The 22,005-nt window shown below is 45.3% G+C and overlaps 1 protein-coding gene across 3 annotated transcripts in view; it reads left to right on the forward strand.

The window, feature by feature from the left end:
• CACNB4 (calcium voltage-gated channel auxiliary subunit beta 4) overlaps positions 1 to 22,005 on the forward strand; it is a 272,823-nt gene that overhangs the window by 203,137 nt on the left and 47,681 nt on the right. For all 3 annotated transcript variants that reach the window (XR_009462116.1, XM_019480423.2, XM_006266159.3), the window contains 5 exons: positions 6,735 to 6,865; positions 14,689 to 14,765; positions 15,135 to 15,154; positions 15,247 to 15,327; positions 18,439 to 18,497. Coding sequence is in view for 2 of the 3 variants with exons in the window: in XM_019480423.2 (XP_019335968.1) it covers positions 6,735 to 6,865; positions 14,689 to 14,765; positions 15,135 to 15,154; positions 15,247 to 15,327; positions 18,439 to 18,497 (368 nt within the window). In the remaining variant the exon portion in view is untranslated. The remainder of the gene's footprint in view (positions 1 to 6,734; positions 6,866 to 14,688; positions 14,766 to 15,134; positions 15,155 to 15,246; positions 15,328 to 18,438; positions 18,498 to 22,005) is intronic.

Here is a 22,005-nt window from a genome sequence, read left to right on the forward strand (position 1 = left end):
TGAAGTTACAGATTTACTGCCAGGTCTTAGAAACAAGATGGGAGATCATATCCTAGTTAGTATATTTAAAACCCACTTGAAGTTGGTGTGTTCAGATTCTGTACTTCAAAACAAACCTGTCAAGTGGTGAGCTTGAGCCTAAGAGTAGGTATCCTGGGACTGCAAAGAAAGATGTTAATCCAGTCAGGTCTACGAACACTACTCTGGAGAGACTCTGTAAGAGAAAGAAAAGGTCTAGAATAAGCATTAGGGGGGAAACATCTCAAGGAAAGCAGGAGGGTTAGGGTTGGGAGAAGGAAAACCCAAAAGCTAAGAGAAAAAGGGTGCTGCCAAAAGTGACATTGTCATGTGATCAGCCCACTGAAAGTGCTCTACAGCCATGCTGTGACAGACATGCATGGCTGCAGAGTGGTTTAAAAGTGCCCAATCGTGCAACAAATGAACTGTCACATATTGAAGGATCAGATGAAGGTGCTGCAAAGCAGTCCCTGTGCACAATCAGGGCAGGGCTGATGCAGCCCAGCCCCTCTCCTGATGCTGTTTGCAGGAAGTGAGGGGTAGTGTGCTGTGAGCTAGGGCTTGGCCAGCCTCAGCTGGAAGGGAGGCGACTAGATTGGAGCACCCTCGCTTTGCAGCCCACCCCCAACCCCATCCCTCTCCAGCTCAGGCTGGGCAAACCCCAGCCCTCAGTGCGTTACCCCTCCCTCATCCCTGCTCCCTTCTTGCAGACAGCACCAGTGCTGGGAGGAGGGGTGGGGCTAGGGAAGAGAGGCTGTAGGCAGGCAACTTCTCCCCTGGATCAGCTCGATTTTTTTTTTTTTTTTTTTTTCCCCTCTTCCCCCGCAACAAAACAGTGAATGGACATTTTTCACTGTATGTTGGGAATATTTCCCACAATTTTTTTAAAGCTGTTTACAGTAAACCCCCAAATGTGCGTGTTCACCTTTGCACAAGTTTATCATTGTAATATCTGCAAATGACCAAGAATAGCAATCCCCACTTCTTTTATGAAATACATAGCTCTTTTATTGTATTTTATGAATTTAGCATTTTAATTTCAAAATCTATCTATGGGAGTTAAAATCTTCATAGCAAAATTTGCTGTGGGCCAAGAGCACTGTCCTGCACTGGAGCAAGACAAAGTAACCACACTCCACCCGTAAAGAGAACTGCCAGAGACTCTGCCTCTTTCCTGAGATGCCTGACATGTCAGAGAAAAGCACCTGCTCCCATATCATTCAGTGGATGCATTTTGCTACTTCTGTTGCACCAGGCCCCTTATGGAGGTTTGTGCATAGGACGAGGTGGGGGAATTTGCATCATTGCTTCACATGCTACAGAGTGCTCTTATTGAAAATGTATTGTCATCTTGCAACTGGCTCGTGCATGGGTTGTCTGAGAAGTTGTCTGAGAAGAGCCACTGCTGGCTGTGAGGAGCATTTAGCAAGTGGACAGTTCTGGTGATCCCCTCATTCTACATCCCTCTTTGGGTGAATGCAGATGGGAATTGATTTCCTTGCAGTTATTGTAAGAAATATTTACATATCTGCTAAGATAGAGGCAGGTTGGAAACCTGAAGCTACTTGTCTATTCTACACTAAATTTGTTCCCCAACAAGAACTTGTTCTGACAGCTTAGCTCCATGACTGAATTTTCCAGCAACCCTCACAAGACTGACTCCATGCACCCCGCAGTTCCTAAACTTGCTATGCAGGCTATCCAGAGCAGAGAGCAGCTGGCCTCATAGGACAGATGGATTTCAGATACCTAATCTGCTGTCTTTCTTAATCATCTGAAGATCTCTTTTGCAACCCACCTAACATAGTATTTTCTTAGGGTATTTTTACACATGCAAGTGCTGCAGCACCAGGCTCTATACTTGTAGGTCTATAAGTGGCGAAATGCGCGTCAGCACTGAGAAAATGATGGCGGCACGCTTTTGAACTAAAACACATAGGAGGTACTTTAGTTAAAAAACGCACCACCACCATTTTCTCTGCACTGACATGCATTTCACTGCTTATACAACTGTACACGGCGCAGGGCATGTGGAGCAGACTCAATTAATCAAGTCTGCTCTGAAGCAGTGGATCTCCGGCATGTCACAGGACAAAAAGGTATGTGTATAAATGCCCTTAGTTTCTATACCACTTTTAATGCATCTTCCTCATTTTACTACCACCCATCAGAGATGCTCCACTGTTAAGCCTCATCTTCTACCAATACTCAAAATATTTGATCTCGGCCGTCAAGGTGCAAAACCTCTCCAGTTAACTTTTGGCTTCGCAAACTTGGTAAACGTAATGTCTCTATCTTCCTTCACCCTTTGCTTATCCTTAAACTACATACTCTTTCCAGATGACTTCTAAACATTTTTTATTTCCTCCCTAATGCAAATGGTCAGCTTCAGATTTCTTGCAATCTACACTGCCTTCATGCAGGACCTTTTGCTTCCTGAGCTACCTGTTCCCATCCTCCTTGTCTTTTCAATGCATGCATTAGCCAGATCTCAATTAGAATGAGAAGGTTTAATCATTATATCACTCTTAACGCTAAAATCCTTGGGCTTTTATAGATGTGCATTCACTAGCCAATGACAGAGGGCGGGATGGAGCACCTGTACCCACCACCTCATGCCACCGCCACCTCCCAGGAGCAGGGAGGGGGTGGGGGGAAGCTTGCCCCTCCGTTCTCCTCTGCAAGCACCCTGCACCGCTCTGCTGGCCTGCCCCCCCCACCACACCCTGCCCGGCCCTGCTCCTCAGAGGCAGTAGAGTGCCGCCATGATGTTATGGTGGTGCTCTGCAGTCTGACTGGTTGTTTCACTAACCAATCAGAGTGCTCCAAGAGCATTATGGACAGACAGACGGACGGATTAAGTCCTTTATTATATAAGAATATTCAGTGACTAAATTTAACACAAGAGCATGAAACACAATCATGTAATTACAGTGTGTTGGAGCAGCCTTGCTGTACGTATATAGGAGCCCTTTGGGTTTTGTTGGATTGTGGCACCACCTTAAAACATTTTAAGTGTACTTTTCTCCTTTAAGCTTACATCTACGTAAGACATTGTAGACGACTATGCCTCACTCGACTCTGCCACCGAAGTCTAGTCCTCTGGTCTGTTGAACGCTAGTTCTTGTGGCCTGACAGCTTGGCCTTGATGGCTCATATTAGCAGGGTATGTCCTCTGTCTCGCCCGCCACGTCTTAATCTTTTTAGTAAGAGGGGAGGATCCTTAATGGTTTACACTTGCCCTCACTTGCCTTCACAGCTTGATGTTTCTCGGGGCTCTGCCTCCCCTTACACTCTGTTGTTACACCAACCACATCTTATGGTCTAGCCAGGTTGTGTGCCATCAGATGATAGAATGGCAGCATCCTCACAATTTGTCAATTAGTCGGGCTCCGGCCTAATAAATAGTCCCGATAGGTTAATGAAAGTCTCCCTGTGCCCTATCATGGCAGTGTGGGGATTTGGCATGTCAAGCTCCCTGTGTCTGGGTTCCTCACTAAATGACTGTTAGCCCTTTACTCACAGTTCCATGGGCTATTATGACTATGCCCAGCAGACTAGTCTTTCAAGTCCTTAATTTTCCCTTGTCTGGTGTTGTTAACCCTCGCTGCGACTATGGGGCCCTGGACCCCGTCCCGGAATGGACTCACAGGTCATTGCTCTTGCCACTCTGATGAGGCAAATGCTGTCTCTCTGCACCTCCGTGTCATGATGTCTGCTCCTCCACAGTGTGGTCCCGGTCCCTCCATCCTGAGGCTCCTCTGAGCCTCAAATCAGATGAGCAGGTTCTGCTCTGCCCCTTTTGCCTCTGCCAGGGCAATCCTTGCTCTGGGTCAACACTCTCACAGTCATGATCCTGGGCCTCTGTTCTCCCATCAGCCTGTGTGGGATGTGTCTTTATGACGCCAGTCACTGCACACTGGCCAACCCGGATCTGGCACGAGCTTGTAAAGTGCAGCAGCCATGGTGCTTGGAGCTCTTTGGACCACACTGACAGCGTCTTCACTGGTAAGTCCCCACTCCTGGGGAGATCAGCTGCCTCAGTTCCCTACCCTTGGGGACTGATAGCAGTGCTTCTTGAGGTCTTGTGACCCCTGTATGGGTTGTCGGGACCCCTACAACAGACATCTTTTTCAATAAATCAGTTTAATGCCAGGCCTTCAGCAAGAAATTCTTCATGGACGATGATGACATGTTCTTCAACCTCAGACTACCAAAATCTAAAGAGAAGTTCCTGGAGACTGGAAGAAGGCCAATGTTGTGCCCATCTTCAAGAAGGAGAGGAGAGAGGACCTGGACAACTATAGGCCAATCAGCCTAACTTCTATCCCAGAGAGAATCCTGGAAAAATTCATCAAGGAGTCTATGTGCGATAAGCTTGCAGAAGGTAGGATGTGTGATAGGCTTGCAGAAGGTAGGATTCTGAACAACAGCCAGCATGGCTTCGTCATGGGCAGGTCTTGTCTTACCAATCTTATCTCCTTCTACAATCAGATAACTCACCACCTGGATAAGAGAGAGGAAGTCAACATTGTATATTTAAACTTCCAAAAGGCCTTTGATCTGGTATCCCGAGATCTCACAGGAAACTTGAAGGATTGAAGGCTTAACTGCTCAACAGTTAGGTGGGTAGGACCCAAAGAGTTTGAATGAACGGATCTGTGTTGTGCTGGTGAGAAGTGGCCAGTGCTGTCCCTCAGGGGTCTGCTTGGTCCAGTGCTTTTCACCATCTTTATCAATGATTTGAATGTTGGGGTAAAGAGTTCATTGGCCAAGAAGTTCACGGATGACACCGGGTTATGGGGGATCATGGTCACTCTTGAAGATAAGCTGCAGATACAGGTGGATCTAGATAGGCTAGCAAATTGTGTGGATCAGAACCAGATGAGCTTCAACATTGAGAAGTGTAAAGTGCTTCATCTGGGGACAAACAATCCCCAACATACTTACAGGCTTGATGGCACCAAACTGACTAGCACCACGACTGAAGGGGACCTAGGGGTAATAATAGACCATAGTATGAATATGAGTCGTTAGTGCGATGCTGTAGCCAACAGGGCAAACAATACTCTGGCATGCATCAACCGATGCATCTCAAGCAAAACCAAGGAAGTGATTCTTCCACTTTATTCAGCATTGATGAGACCGCAGCTAGAGTACTACATCCAGTTCTGGGCGCTGCACTTCAACAAAGACATGGAAAAGCTTGAGAGAGTCCAGAGAAGAGCCACATGTATGATCAGAGACTTGCAAGGCAAGCCATACAAGGAAAGGCTGAGGGACTTGGGCCTCTTCAGCCTAAAAAAAAGAAGGCTGAGAGGGACTTAGTAGCAGCTTACTGCTACATAAGGGGAATAGATCAAGGGTTCGGCGAACAACTGTTCACCAAGGCACCCTTGGGGAAAACCAGGAGTAATGGCCACAAACTCCTGGAAAACTGTTTCAGGCTTAACACTAGAAAAAACTTCACAGTTAGTGTCCAGACTGGAATAAACTCCCTCCAGAGGTGGTGCAATCACCTTCCCTAGAAATCTGCAAGAGGAGATTGGATGGTCACCTTGCTAGAATCACCTGACCCCAGTTGTCTTTCCTGCCTAGTGCAGGGGAACTGGACCCGATGATCTTGCAAGGTCCCTTCCAGCCCCTTACAGTCTATGAATCTAAGTCCAATGGATTTAGATAGAAGTGGGGTCACCTTGGCAGCAGACTGAAATATCAGCAGAAACTGGTGAGTCCCTATATTCAAGATACATCCTGCATGTCTCATCTGTCACCTACAGGCCCATATATTATGTACCTGTTTAATCAGATGTAATAGCAATAATTATTGACACTGCATAAGAAATCAGACATAGCAACCAATAGCAGTTAAATGTACTCTTCCCACACACTGAATGCTAAGAATAACATATGGAAGGTGATGACCTAATGTGAATAATCTTGTTTCCCCACTGCGTCAGTATCATTTCCCTTATTCAGATGTTCTCACCATGAGCCTGACTCTTATCTCATTTATGTAAGTGTAAATCAGAAATAAGTCCACTGAAGACAGTGAGATTGTTCATGTGAGTAAGGATTCCATATTCAGGGACTAAATTTAAAACAAGAGCATGAAACACAATCATGATCTGATGATAGGACATTTACATTGGTTTAAGTCCACTGGTTTAACTTGTTCTTCTGAATGATACTAACATAGGACCAGATCTCAAGATTGTGAATATACCTGCTAACTTCCATGGAACTAACATTTTAGCAACTTAAAATTTAAGCAACTGCTAATGTGATTTTCTGGATCAAAACTGTAGCAGAATTAGGCCTAAGGGATGGATATATGGACAGTGGAAATAGATCAGTGGGAATACTTCTATGAGTAAAAATTGGGCATGGGAGAGAGGCTTGCAGGAGTAGGTGTAAAAAGGACAAGGGGAAAATAGAAATTTATTGAGACAGGCTGAGAGAGTCCAGAGAGAAATCTGTACTAACCCAGTTTGTGCTCACATTGATTCCTTGGACATGTAAAAGACTTCAGTTTTTAAAGACCTCTCTGGCTTTTCTGATTTACTCATGTAAGATGCACAATTTGTCCAATGATGAGTGTGAGCACTGCCTTTCAAAGCACAGTGTGGGGTTAAAGGGTGGGGATGGTAAAATGTTCAGAATACTTAAGACTTGTTGAATGTGTGAGTTAAGTTGATAATCTGTGTGTGTTACAGAAATATAATAATGACTGGTGGATAGGAAGGCTGGTTAAAGAGGGCTGTGAGATCGGTTTTATTCCAAGTCCACTTAGACTGGAGAACATCCGAATTCAGCAGGAACAGAAGAGAGGACGTTTCCATGGAGGGTAAGAATGCCCTTAGCTGGGTAATTTTTGTGTAGTTTTATAGATATGTTTTTTATGCATCGCTCAGTCTTCACCTGTCTAAATGTTGGATTTGCTTTTGGATTCCAGAATGGAAAGGGGTTAGTATAAGCAGGTTCAAAGAAGATAATAAGAATCCTAGATCTCTTGCGGTCGTTAACACAAAGGGCAAGAAAGATCCAGTTGTAGGCATTGAAAAACAAGTTACATAGTGGAGGGACTAACAGTTGGAGCGTGCCAGGGATTTAGAAGTCTGAGTCCATGCAGGCTTAGATCAACTGAGTGAGTTCACTCAAAGACCTGAAGATTTTGCTCTACCCCCTCATACTCTTAACATTTTTAGTTCTGACTAACTACTAAATGTGTGTGGTGGGAACAGCACAGAGACAAGTATTACAGCACCTGTGTCAGTGCAACCTTTTCTTTCAGAGATGATCTCTTAGACTGACTTTGCAGCCTCTGCACCCCAGCAGGCTACTTCCTTCTTTTCATCCTTCAGCCTGTCTTCTCAGTGTCTCTCAACTCCTACATATGGGTGCTGTGGATCACTTGGTTACTATGGACTTGAACAGTGGCCTGGGGGCCAAAAACTACTAATGCTAATCTCAACTCTGGCCTTGTAATGCTGTCTTGTAGTATAATCAAGTACTAAATAAATGTACAGTAACTAGAGTTACTGCACAGTAGTGTCACTTGCAGTAGCGCCAGAAAATGCTTTTTAAGTGACACTACTGTGCAGTAACCTAATAATACTGTGCAGTAGCGTATTAGCATTGCTAGGGCTGTGATGCCCTACTGCACAGTATTATTCAGGTACCTCACAGTCAGTGTCTCATGTAGTTGCACCCAGGGAAAATGAAATAAAAATCATGAAGGAAAAGAGGAAAAATAAATGTTTGTAATAGTTTGTAATAGCAGCCATGAATCTTTCTGAAATAATTTGAAAACCATTAATGAATTAAAAAGAGAGAATTAACTTTTGACTGCCTTTCAACACATAACAACGGGTTATTTCATGCTGATCATTAGAATCCTGTGTGACCCTAAGAATTCAGTCTGCTGTACTTCTAGGTAACTTCGTTTAGAGATTCAGTAGAATTCAATTTTTGTCTTTTGTGATCAGAAGTTCTTTGTACAGAAGGACTCCAGAGCTTTGGCTACTTGGTAGCACAAAATGTGTTTGGTGGGTTCTTCCAAAGAAAAATGCAGTTCCTGTTTTGTTTGCCATACAGCATAATAGAAGGGCAAAAAGCTATGAATTTATATTCATACCAACAATTGTTTGGCCCACTGAAGTGGAAAAAAATTCAAATCCTAAAACATTTTAAAACCAATAGCTTATACTGTAAGACCCCAACCTTGCAAAGGGATCCACCTGTATGAATGCTTTTGCTGGGGTGGAGACTCTCTGAAGTCAGTGGAATTCTGTGTGGATGAATCCATTTGCATCATGATGGCATTCACGCTAGTGTGAGCAAAGACTGATTACGTGGTGAATTAAGCAGGGCCTACAATTTAGAATTCACGCTCATTCCAAACTTTTGGGAGGGTAGAGAGTGGCAGTGCAGCACCCTGGAATCTGGACTAGGATAGACATCCCCTTGTCATTTATATGCAGTCATTTCAGGCCTCTGGGTCTGCCTTAAATCGTAGCTCACAGGTATGTTCCAGTGTATTTGAAACAGAGAGCTTTTCCATAGGACAAAGGAGGAGCAGAGCCTCCTGGTTACTTCGTGGTTGTACAGTAGGTTTAAGTGCTGATAGGGCTGTGCAAAATTTCAGCGGCCATTTCGTTTCTTTTTGGATTTGGATGGATGGTGAAACATCAAATCTGAAATGAAACTCAAGGCTCCGAAACAGCTCTGAAACGAAATGGGCCATCAGAAATGTTTTGGAAATTTTCCGAAACAATTTGGATGTTTCTGAAACATTTCAGAGCTGTTTTGGAGGTGGGCTTGCAGGGAGAGAAACTAAGGGGGTGAGGGGAGAGGAGGAGGAGGACTGCTCTGATATTGACATCTGTAGCTGGCCAGTGACAACGATCTGTCCCTGAGGTCTCTTCCAATCCCAGTGCTCTGGGCAAGGGACAGAGAAGCACCATAATAAGGCTGCTTGTAAAATGCTGTATGCCATTTTGTAGCTGCATCTGTGAGTGTCTGGAGCAGCAGCGGAGAGCAGCATCTGGAAGCTTGGCTTGCAGCTTGATAGTGCCTTACTACCAAGTTGTAGCCATCGCTATTAATCCTTTCCTATTTACACTTGTCTATCCTTCCCCAAAAATCTTATTTGTTCTTTTTTTCTCCCCCAAACAAAAAGGAAGTAGTGCTTTTGCCTGGAAAGCACTCAATACACATCCATTTATTACACACACACTCACAGACGCACATTCTTTTCCAGCACACGAAATATGAAGTGTGCTGGAAAGGCAGGTGCCAGGTCTTCTGGCTGGGAAGGGAGAGCTGTAAGTTCCCCCCACCCCCCAAACTTAGACTCAGCCTCTTCCCTAGCACTCACCGACATGAGGCTTCTGGTGCTAGTGGCAACAAGGCAGTGGGACCAGTGCCTACATCTGCACCCCTCCAATAACACCAGCCATAATAATAACTCCCAGCACCACCAGCATGGCAAGTAGCACCAGCATGATGACAGTCTCCTCCACCCCCATTTCAGTTCCCAGCCTGAGCCTTCCAGTGCCAGAGGAGGAGCTGGATCTGGAAGCAGGGGACCCGAACACCCTAGCAAAAGAAATTCTGGGGACCGAGGAGGAATCTGAATTTGTGCTCCACTCCCCTCCAAGTTCTCTTAGAGCCAGATCTTCTTCCCCGGAAGGCAGTTTGGAGGAGGTTGAGGTAGAAGTTAAGAAGGCAAGTGGCTCAGCTGAATCCACTCCTCTTGTTGTTGTGCCTCTGTCTGCTGAGGAGGGGGATCAGGCAGGATCTGCACCCGCACCCCAGAAGTGAGGGGGTAATGTGGTGTGGGACCATTTTGAGGTGGCAGATGATCCCAGGTATGCTATCTACCTGCACTGCTGATGTAAGACCAGCTGGGAAAGGAAGAGAAACACTACAGCACCACAGGAATGCTGATACATCTCTGCAGGCACCACCCCCTTGCCCTTGGTCCTCCTCAGCCTGGCACCAGTGGGAGTGTGCCCAAAAAGATGTCCCCCTTTCGCTCCAAAGCCCCCGTCCCCAAGAAGCAGAGGCAGGCCACCCTGGAACAGCAGGGAAAGGTGGACACACAGGGGGGCGTGTTGCAAAGGTGAGCAAGATCACCCAGAGCATTGGGGAGATGTTTGCTCTGGATGGCCAGCCTTTCTCCCTAGTTCAGGAGCCAGGGTTCAGGCAGCTCATGGCGCTCATGGCCCCATCCTACCAAGTGCCTGCATGCACCACCTTCAGCAGGATGGTGGTGCCTTCCCTGTATGAGGCATGCAGGGGGTACTTGAGGAAGGAACTGTGCAAGGCAGGTTCACAGATGGCCTTGAACTTCACCTTGGACATCTGGAGCAGTCGGGGTGGAGATCGTGCCTACTCTCCTTCACAGGGCACTGGTGCCATCAGTCAGGCCGTTGGTGGGCTCTCCTTCAAGCGGAGGTGATGGATGAGTTCCACACGGCAAACGGAGATCATGGGGGCCATGAACCACATGGTGCAGGGGTCGCTTGTTGAGTAGGGCGAGCTCACCCGTGGATTCATGGTCACTGACACAGGGCCAACATGGTCAAGGTGGTCTGCGATGGTAACTTTGTTGGCATCTGCTATGTGGCACACAAGTTCCACCTCATAGTCAGGGATGCCTTGGAGGGGGACATGGCTGCCGGTGACAGCATTGTCACAACTGACCAGCTCATTTTGAAGTGTGGGAAGGTGGCGGGTTACTTCCACCACAGCGTCAAGGGGGGCAAGATACTAAGGGACAGGCAGGCAGAGCTGAGCATTCCGCAGCACAAAATCATGCAGGATGTGGAGACTCGGTGGAACTCCACATACCTCATGCTGGTGGAAAGGCTGGTGGAGCAACAGAAGGCCACCCATGAGATGGCCTTGCTCAGGGAGGTTGGGATCAGTGGCCTTTTTTATAGAGCTGAGTGGGATACCATCTCCCATATCTTGAAGCCATTCCTTGAGACCACTGAGACCGTCAGCACTGGCGATGCCCTCCTTAGCCAGGTGATCCCCATAGTGAGGGGACTTGAGAACCAAATGGAGAATTTCCAGGGGATCGATGTTCCTGGCTGGGGCAAGCCGCTGTCACCAGAGGTGCAGGCACTGGCGAAGCAGCTGAAGGAGGGCATCAAGAAATGGCTGGACGGTATTGTCCATGTGCTGGTTGCCATGTGTGACCTGAGGGTGAAGGGGAGTGTGTGCTCCAGCAATCACTGGACGAATGTGCTGGTGAACAGAGTCCAGTAGGCAGAAGGGCACATGCAGGGGGACGTGGAAGAGGGACATCTACTTTCCTGTGCCAGCACTCTGAGCAGCAGCCAGTCTCCTTCATGACAGGTGCTGCCAATATGGGCCAAGGGCATGGCTTCAATGGTAGGGTCCAGATGCACCAGACCCCAGCATCGGGCAAGTAGCGCCAAGGCCTCTTGGCAAGGACATGGAGCCACTGGACTGTGACCCCTTGGCCTATTGGGCAACCCACAGCCAGATGTGGCAGGATCTGGGCACGGTTGCCCGGGAACACCTGTCCTGTCCACTGACCAGTGTTCAGCATCCCCGGGGATGTTGTGACACCCCACCATACCTGCATGGATCCCGGTTTGGTGAAGCAGCTGGTGTTCCTCAAGGTGAACCTCCTACTGCTGGGATTCCCCGAGCTCCACCTGCAGGTGGAGTGAGTGCCACCCTCCTCACTCCATCCACACCTATTTCCTTTTTTTTTTCTTTTAACCATTTAATGCCCTGCTCTCAGAGCTGGAGGCGGCACTCACTGCATCACCTGCCAGCAGGGGAAGACCATGGCCCTGCTGAGCTCCCATGCCAGGGCAAAGTTGGAGGTATGGGCTGGGGCTATGGGGAAAAAGGAGCCCCAGGTCCTGGGCATGACCTAAAACTGCACCCTGCCAGGGTCAGGAGGTCTGGTGGGACTGCCAGCGGTGCAGCAGCCCCCAGAAATGCCAGGACCGAAGATCTCCCTGATGAAAGGCGGGTAGGAGGTGCCATAACCTCCAAACACCACACACAAGCACAGAGTCCTGGCTAGAGAAAGCCCTGACCTGTAAGATGTTTGAGAGGCCTGAGGCTTGCTGATTGCCATGGAGTTGTGAGGCTCCAGGTGAGCTTAGCTTAGCTGCCTGGGATGCCATCTGCAAGGCATGGGCTGTTGGGTTTAAAAACCTTTGTCAGGCTGAGGAAGCATCTAGTTCAGGGCTGGACAAAATACAGCCTGCAGGCTGGATGCGGCCTGTGAGGCCATTCTATCTGGCCTGCAGGGCCCCTGAAAAATTTAGAAAATTAATATTCGTCTACCCATGGTTCCTGTCAAAAATGACAGGAACCAAGGGCAGTAAGACCCAGGGGAAGCCTGGCGGGCTCCCACAACAGCAGGGCCCACCCAGTCCCACCCCCCAGCTAGAAGCCCCAGCCGGGTCTTCTGACTTGGGACTACATGGCTGCCCTGTGCCTGAGCTGCAGGGAAGGGGGAAGGGGAGAACCCTGGGCAGGGAAGGAGCCCAGGGAAAAGTGGCCTGGGGAAAAGCTGAGCGCGGGTGGGGGAAAGTGGTCCCTTGCCTGCCCCATAGTTGGCACCCCGCAGTGCAGCTGCTTGCAGCCCACATGGGGCTGCCTGTGCCTGCTCCAGACAGCCCCACATGGGCTGCGAGCGGCTGCAGCACAGGGCACTGGCCACAGGGCGGGGGAGGGGCTGCTTTTCCCCCGTGCTCAGCTTTTCCCCGGGCTCCTTGCTGTGGAGGAAATCAGCCCCTCACCCACCCCATGGCTGGCACCCTGTGCTGCAGCTGGTTGCAGCCTGCGCAGGGGTGTCCGGAGCAGGCACAGTTCCCCCCTCTCCCTGCTGGTACAGTCCAGCCCGGCTCCACAGACCCCTGCCAGCCTGTGCCCTGCTTTGGACCCCACCAGTGCTGGCCCTGGGACATTGGTCCCAAGACATTGGGACATTGGTCCCAAGATGGTGACCAGGGGGCGGGGCACCTGCCAAGGGGCGGGCCACTTGTCAAGCAATGGGGCTACCCGTGCGGCCCTCGACAGCCTGCCAAAACTGGGTAAGTGGCCCTCCACCTGACATAATTGCCCACCCCGATCTAGTTGGTATGTGTGTGCTCCTCCTGGATGGAAGGAATAGTAAAGAAGCCAGAGGCTGGCCTGGCATGCATTGCAGGCAAGAAAACTAGTCAGTGAAAATGGAAATGGAAGCATCAGGGGGTGAGAGACAGGCTGGGGGAGGGGCGAGGGGGAAGGGGGATGCAGCAGGTAAAAATGGAGAGCTACCTGCTACCTGGGGAATCAGATGTCCAGCAGGTTGTAGTGTGTTATAAATCCAACGTCTATATTGAGTCTATCCAGGAAGAGCACACATACACCCCACAACTAGATGCTTCCTCACCTGACAAAGGATTTTTAAACCCGAAAGCTTACAAAGAAGAATTTCGCCAACTATTTAGTTGGTTTAATAAAAGACATCAGATTGACCCTAAGAAACTTGCCTGGGCTATGTCCTTTGACCAACATGGCTACAACCTATACCCCTTAACACACACATGACACAAGTTTTGCTTTCAGCAGTTTGAGGTGCAATTTTACAGAAACCCCAGCACCACTCTGTCTGAAACTTGCAGGCCTTCCTCATGCCTGCACAAGGGGCTATATGTAGCTATATGTATGTGGCAGGACAGGTGCTAATGAGGGCAGCTATTTACTGTCCCACTTTCAGAGCTTGAGGCAGCAGTTTAATTTCTCCCCAGCCAGCAGGGGAAGAACATCTCCCTGCTGAACTCCCATGCTAGGGAGAACTTGGAGGTATAAGGGCTGGGGCTATGTGGGGAGGAGGAGGCCCCACATCGTCTTGGGCATAACCTAAAACTGCACCCTGCCAGGGTCAGGAGGCCTGGGTGGGACTGCTGGTGGCATGGCAGACACAGGAAATGCCAAGACCGCAAACCTCCCTGGGGAAAGGAGGGTAGGAGCAGAAGGCACCTGATAATCTCCAGTCACCACACAGTCCTAGCTGTGTCTGTGTCTGGGGAAAGCCCAGACCTGTAAGATCTTTGAGAGGCCTGAGGCTTACTGGTTTCAGTGGAGTTGTAAGGGTGAGAACGGGGGCTACTATCCCTGCAGTTTTCACCCTGCTGCGCCTTACACACAGTCTCACATGTTACGGGTTTTGAGGTGCACATTCCCAGAAACCCCTACACCTAACTCCTTGAAACTTGGCAGGCTTTACGGCCTTGGAAGGGGCTAACATCCTTGCAAGTTTCATCCAAATCAGGCAAGAAATGACAAAGTTATAGGCAGTTTTGTGATTCTCCATTATAGCCCATGGCCGAAACACCGTCGAAATTCCAAAACAGCTCCAAAACAGTTTTGGCTGAAACAAAACGGGACAATGATTCAAAACACCAAAATGAATCACTGGCCCTCCGTAACGCCAAATCCTAAATGAAATGAAACAAAGCTGTTTCAGACAGCCCTACGAAACAGCGAAACAAAACACTCTCTCTCCAAAATGCCAAATATGAAACTCAAATGAAACACAGGCATTTTGCACAGCCCTAGAGCAGGGCTAAGTGAGTTTCATTCTCACAATGGTTTGTGTTAATGAGACTCTTTGTAATGCCATAGGAAATCTGGTGGAAATTCTTCTTCAAGTCTTGGAGAAATGGTGTCTGGCACATTTCGGGCTACACCCACTTCTACAGGTGAGTTTGGATTTTGTTTACAGAAGCTATTTCTGAAACCTATTCTAAAATTACAAAAGAAGAATGTGATGTTCTTTTCTCCTCTTTTTGCTAATTTATTAAAATATTCCACAGAGGAGTCCTTGCATTTCAAACCCTCCATAAAATAATTGGAGGAAGAGAGAAAGTCTCTGTTCCTAAACTTGTAAGTGACAGTTAAAGAATAAGAGAACTGGAGAATCAGAAAAGAGTGACCAGTTAGAATAATGTTGATCAGAAAGAAGTCCTAGTGATGTAACTTGAGTGCATTGGCAGAGTGATCTTTGTGTGAAAATCTTGTGATTATTGGGTTAAACACTTTTTAACCAAGTTTTTGTTTTGGTCTTTTAGCAAAACAGAAACAAAAAGTGGTAAGTAGCTTTTAATCTACTACATATTTCCTAGGATTTGCATGCAGCATCTGTTTTAGATTATGAATTGATTGCATATGTTTTTTTTCCAGACAGAACATGTTCCTCCTTATGATGTTGTGCCCTCCATGAGGCCTGTTGTCTTAGTGGGCCCATCACTGAAAGGGTACGAGGTATGTATTCCAGTTAGTTGAAGTTAATTATCATTTCCTAGCACACTTTTGGCTAGTCTGCTTTGTGTTCCTCCACTTTTTGATTATGAGATGATCTTAGTTTAACTACTAAGTAGTGCTCTCTATGTAGGATCTAAGGCCTTGTCTCCATGCAGAAGTTGCACTAGTTTAATTTAAACTGGCAAAGTCCAGAACCAGTTTAAACCAGTGTGGAAGGCTATGTGGATAATTCTATTATGGTTTAAACCAGGCTTCTTTCGGTTTAGCTTAAACCAATTCCACATCAATTTGAACTAAATTGGAATAAGTTACTTTAGATGAGAGTGGAGCTTGATTCTCCTTGCAGTTTTACTGCTTTAAAAATGATAGGACTCCATTGACTTCAGCTGAGTTATTTGTAATCATAACTGGAATCAAAAAAGACTTTGGGGCTTATTGACATGAGGAAGTTGCCCTCATTGAAGTAGTTATTATAGTTCAAAAGACAGCATGAGCACTCACAATTGAGCCAGGCTTGTTTGAGTTTATTTAAATCTGTTAAGAATTGATCTGAATTAGGGCTGTCAGTTAATTGCAGGTAAAGTGCGTGATTAATGCGTTAATGTGTTTTTGCGTTAATTTTTTTAACGCGTGTTAATCACTGCTGGTGCTGGGGGAGGAGCAGCCCCTCTCCCCTCACTGCTCTGTGCCTGCCTGTGTGCTGGGGGAAAAGCAGCCCCTCCCCCTTTGCTGCTGCCGACACACACACACACACACACACACACACACACACACACACACACACACACACACACACACACACACACACACACACACACACACACACACACACACACACACACACACACGTGTCCTGGGAGCAAACTCAGCAGCTGGATGCAGGTAAGTGTATGGGGGATGGCGGGGGTTGGAGGGCCAGGTCTTGGGGACTGTCTAGGGTTTGTGTGTGTACATCCAAAAATCTTTATAATTAATTGAAATTTGATTATTGTTTAACTGCATAATTAAAATTGCGATTAATTACTATTTTTTTAATCTTACAATTAATCGCAATCAATTATTTTAATCGTTCGACAGCCCTAATCTGAATCTAAACAAATATGTACACAGCTTTTTGCTTTAGTTTATCTAAATAATATTTAAATGACAGTTTAATTTAAGATAGTGCTGTTTTCTCATGTAGACAAGACCTTATTTAAATTGGCACAAGTTTTGTGTGTAGGCAAGACTGAACTACCCACAGTTACAAAGGAACTTTCTATCTTCATTATCCCAGATTTAGCCATTAAGAAGATTAGGCACATTAGGAAATGTTGGATAGTAGAGACTGGCCAAGCTGGAGTACTCTAGTGTGGCCACTCTAGAAGCTGACTTTTTAGAACCATCATTATCACTTAGGCTTGGTTTTCAAAAAATTATCAAATAAAAACATAAGTATAAAGAGAATCTTAGCCCACCTAAACCATCACCCTTTACTGAGTATGATACGTACAGTAGAGTCTCCCTAATATACACAGATAACCAGGACATTCTTTCTTAAAAGTTTTTCAAAGTTAACAAGACAGGGTCAGATTAAACAAAACTGTAGCTCATAGTAGCATCATGCATTCCTTTGTGCCATGGAGCTGTATGTAGTACACAATACATTGCTAACTTGAAGCACAGGCTTAAATTCATCTCTGTTCAGCAAGGAATTTTAGTATGCACTTATATTTATAAATCTCCTAAGAGCCTTGCTTAATTAGAGTCTATATGAAGTTAAAATCAAAGATGTGCTTTGTTTAGATTAATTAAGATTGTAATACTTTATGGTATACTGGTAAATGCATTGTAGTATATTTCATAACAATAGTATGGTTAGGGCACAATACTAATCTTAATACAGAGCTCTGCTCTTAAATAAGACTTTTTGGAGGTGAGACTTACTGGATTTGCAGAATAACAAACTGAGAATTGGAGAGGCTCTACTGTATCTAATTTTCTCCTGGCTGCCTTTTAATTACATGTAATGTAACATTACCTTCAAGGCATAACAATTCATCTTTTGCATAACTGAATTGATTTTGGTGCTATACCACAAGTGAATTTTGCCATGGGGCTTTTGAATCTGGAGGGTTTTCATTGCTTGTTAAGAGCAGACTGTGCTACAGATTAAACCCAACCATTTTTACATGCATCAGTTAGTTATGAAATATGGATATTTATTTCAGTTATAAATTATTCAGTTTATATATATATATATATATAGTATATATCTATAATATATAATTGAATAATCTATCTATCTTTGTGTATAGATAGTATAGAAACAATTATATCTCTGTGTAATATATGTGGGAAAGTTCTTTTCACATTTTTTCTGGTTAAAGTCTACAAAAAGCATTTGAAACTAAAAAAGTGAGAAATAAGCAGCCAGAAATATAGGCCCTAACTAGCCAGTTCAGAGTGGTAGAGAACAAGTGGCAATCTGAATTATACTAAAGGTGTCAAAGAGGCAGCAGTGAAATAGAGGAGAGTCTCAGGGGATGCGAATCTTACAGGCTCTTGCCCCTGAGCAGGTAACAGGATGATTATTTGTTTTCTGCTAACGGACCTCACTGCTTGCATTGTTCCTGTCATGCTTAGAACGCTTGCTAAATAATGAAAAAGAAAAGGATTCTTCTGTTTAAAATGAGTAATTTGTTGTCAGAAAATATTTATAAAATCAGTCCTAGCAATGACAAAAAGATTTTCTACGTGACTAGTCTTATAGGGCTCTGTGCTGGAACCTGGTGAGAATTGAATGTTGTTGGAAAAGTTATATAGTGTTATAACATCCAAATGCAAGAGCAACAGCAAAAACGAGTGGTATCTCTCACATCCCCCATTTGAGCATTCTGGGTGTGAATCAGAAGACTTGTAAATAAAGTATTTATTGCATCAACAGAAATGAAATGCGGATGCCACATGTTTAAATGAGATCTTGATGATAACACTACAGTTAAACAATTACTGTCTAGGTAAAGGACACTGATTATTAGAAATGTCCTTGTCTTCTACCTCTTTTCTTACTTTTGACTTCTTTCTCTCCCTGTCAATCCTCTCTGTTCAATCTTCCTTACCTCTGCAAAGGTGACAGACATGATGCAGAAAGCCCTCTTTGACTTCCTGAAGCACAGGTTTGATGGGAGGTGAGAAACACAGTCCTTTCCATGCTTTTTCCCCCCTTCCCCTGCAATGATTATGACCCTATGTAGTGGCCTTTTTATCCAGGTGATCTTGCTGCATGTTGAACACTGATTCACCAGTGATATATACCACTGAAATGAAACCACCCCTGGGGTGAAGTAGAACAAAGGTTTTAAGAGTATCTAGCAGGGCTGTAGATTCAGTAGGATTGTTCAGGTTTAACAGAGAAAAAAAATTGCCTCAATATTGTATCTAACTGAAATTGCAGGGGAAAGGTAGATAGGCAGAATGTCATTGCCCAAACTGGTATTTGAATAAGGTAAAAAGAAAGAAGTTCCACCATGTTTTGAATAATGGTATTTGGTCAGGATCCTATGTTTCAATTATTGTAGTTGAATGTTCCTCCAATAACAGAGACCCTTTTTGACCCCATGCCGTGGTGCTGAATCAGTGCTGACTTGGAGGGAACACTGCCACCTACTGAATCACCAGCGTACTTTTTGCAATACCAAAGTTTTCCTAGAAGGTCTCTTATGGAAATATTGACCCTGCTCATCTTGTGAGATCTAAAGAGATCACAACACAACATGGCATGGTTGCAGGCCATATGAGTGCAACAAATTAGGTTATTTTCTTTCTCTAAGAGTTACTCAACACCTACTGCTGAATGCCACTCAAAAGTTGAAGAAAAAAATTAAATGAAAATCTTTATTAGCAAAGTTTTATAATAACCCAATATGTGCTGAATAGCTGACTTGGCAGCATGAGATCTCAAAACATTGCAGCTATACAAAATTAAGTGGAAACAGGAAACGTTTTTGAGGTCATATTCTGCTCTCTGGTATAAATTCTGAATGACTATTTGCTGCCTAGCAACACATTAATGTAAAGGAGAGGAGAATATGATCCACTGACTACAAAAATATTCCAAACCAATATGAGAGTTTCTTGGGTATTGGTTAACCAGACACAGCCATGTCTATTGCTTTACCAGACCATCAGAATAATTGAAATCTATAGAATCCACATTTTAGTGCTTTTTTCTTTCATGATGAAGTTGCCATTCACTAAGCTAATTTTTTCTGATAGTATGAGATACTTTTTCTCAAGTTCAAGACTCTTATAGGTAAAACATTCTTTAAATAAAATTAATTGCATTTTGGTACTGGAATAACTATCAGGAACAGAGAAAATTTAAACAGTGTGCAAAGAGAGTGCCTGAGGCAGACACCTCAGAAGTATCAACTCAAACTTTCTCAGTAGTTAAAAATACTTTAAAGATCCAGTCTGGGAAAGACAATACCCAAAGAGTAATGTTCAGGAGAATATGTCAGGTTCTTCAGAAAGTTTACAGAAAATTCAGGAGGATGAAAGAAGGAGAGAATGTGAAGTAGATAGCCTGCCAGCTTATACCTTCTTTAAGAAGGGGTCCCTCATTACTTGCTGTTAACAGGGTTGTTTCCATCCTTGGAAGGCGTGCTCGGCTTCCCCTGCTATTGTGTATGGCACATGAGTGGGGGAAACTGTGTCATGAAAAAGGTTGGAGTGTGTCAGCCATCACATGACAGCAGTGGGGTTTTTAAAGCAGGTAGCATGCTGTAAGCCCAAGGTAACTAAAAAAGCTTCTTGTTTGAAGAGATGGAATAGGACCAATGGTAAAAGCAATTTTATAGCAAAAAGCCAGAAGACTCATACAGTTAATCTCTCTTGTAGGATCAGTTTAGGGAAATTACTTTGTATATTCAGCACAATGGATTGTATTCCTTGTTATTTGTTCCTTTTTGTGCTCATTTGTAAATCAGTAAAAGCTCATTCCTAAATTATTTGCACTCTTCTACTACAGGGAGACCAAATGCTCTCACTTTTCAAAAGATGCTGGGGGTTCCAGTGACTTCCTAATTCCCTTTGATTTAGAGAAAGCTTTGGCTGGGATGATCTAGTTGGGGATGGTCCTGCTTTGACCAGGGGTTGGACTAGATGACCTCCTGAGGTCTCTTCCAACCCTAACTTTCTATGATTCTATGTAGCATAGAGTGGGCCAGATCCTACTTGTGAGCATTGGCGACGTGTAGGCGGTGCATGCAGGTTGGCTGCTGCCAACGCTGCTGGTGGTCTGTGCAGGTGGTCACCACTTGGTGCTCGCCACCCCCCCGCCCTCCCGCCACCAAGACCGCTGCAGCCATCTGCAGGTGGTCTCTGCTTGCCACTGCCATGCTCCCACTGCCGCCACCACCTGCCAGCAGTCACCGTACCCCCCAGGCCTCAGAAGGCATGAGGTGTTCATGCTTGTGAGCCATAGGTTACTGCTGAGGCAAAGGCAACAAGCTGTTAGAATGTTGTTCTTCAGATTGTTCCCATGCAGGTATTTCTGCATGTGTGGATGGATTTAAAATATATTATATTATACTATATTATATTATATTATTAAAATGACAAGATAACTAAAGGTTGCTCTATCTACCTTGATTATGGTTTTGGATCATTTCAGCTGGTTTATTGTCAGGTCCAACATGGTTACTGCATTGCTGGAGCTGTGGCCATCATCAAAAGAGAGATGGTTTAAGTTTTATATATCGTTTAGTAGATGAAATAGTGTCAGTGAAGCCCAGTATACTCTTTGATTTCCATTTTAAGGATTCTGGGTCTTCCTGAAACTCTTGTCTACTACCTTCCTTGCTGATGAATGTAGCCTTCCATCAGCAAGAAAGAATACAGCTAGCCTGTCAGAGGAGTGCTGATTGCATACACTTGTCAGGGCTCCTCGTTTTCAGAATCTAAATTCATGTAAGCTGGTAAGGGATTATAAGAATGTATAAGAAGGTGAAATTTAGGCAAGCTGTGTTAACTTACACCCTTCAGTTTTTGCTCTTTTCTATGTAGCTCCTTGGTACATGACACATATGAACTTGAACACAGTGGGTGTGTCTCCACATGACACACAGTAAATTCTGGCACAGTTTACATGTGCATGCAGGACTGCAGTGTTTTGAGCCGGGGCAGTGCAGTCCCAGGAGCTGTTTTTCCCCTGGGTCAGTGTGCTGTGGAGGGGATGGTTGAGGTATGAGGGTGCTATCGTGTGGGGGCTAGCCAGCAGGCAGCCCCCACACGATAGCACCCTCATACCCCAGCCAGCCCTGTCACCATCTACACGTGCATTTTTCTGCATGTATCTACTCTATTGCAGGATAATACTTGTGTTGGGCAGTACTGTCCTACAGCAGAGTTAATTAGTTTACTGCAGTCTGATAGCACCACACGTGTAGATGGTAATGCTTTACTACAGAGCTAATTAATGAGCTCCACAGTAAAGCATCTCATGTAAATGCACTCAGTGGGTTGCACAGTGTCCTGAGTTACATGTAGGTAATACCATTTATGTCAGTAGACTGACATGGGTATAACCTGGCACAGAAATTGTAGTGAGTTAGGATTTTTTAATAATTGGTTGTTAATAAAGCTATGCCCTTTGACTTTAAATACTTGTGATACTGTCAGTTAGAAGGCAGGACA

Source organism: Alligator mississippiensis, chromosome 4, assembly GCF_030867095.1.
Source record: "Alligator mississippiensis isolate rAllMis1 chromosome 4, rAllMis1, whole genome shotgun sequence".
Taxonomy (NCBI): domain Eukaryota; kingdom Metazoa; phylum Chordata; order Crocodylia; family Alligatoridae; genus Alligator; species Alligator mississippiensis.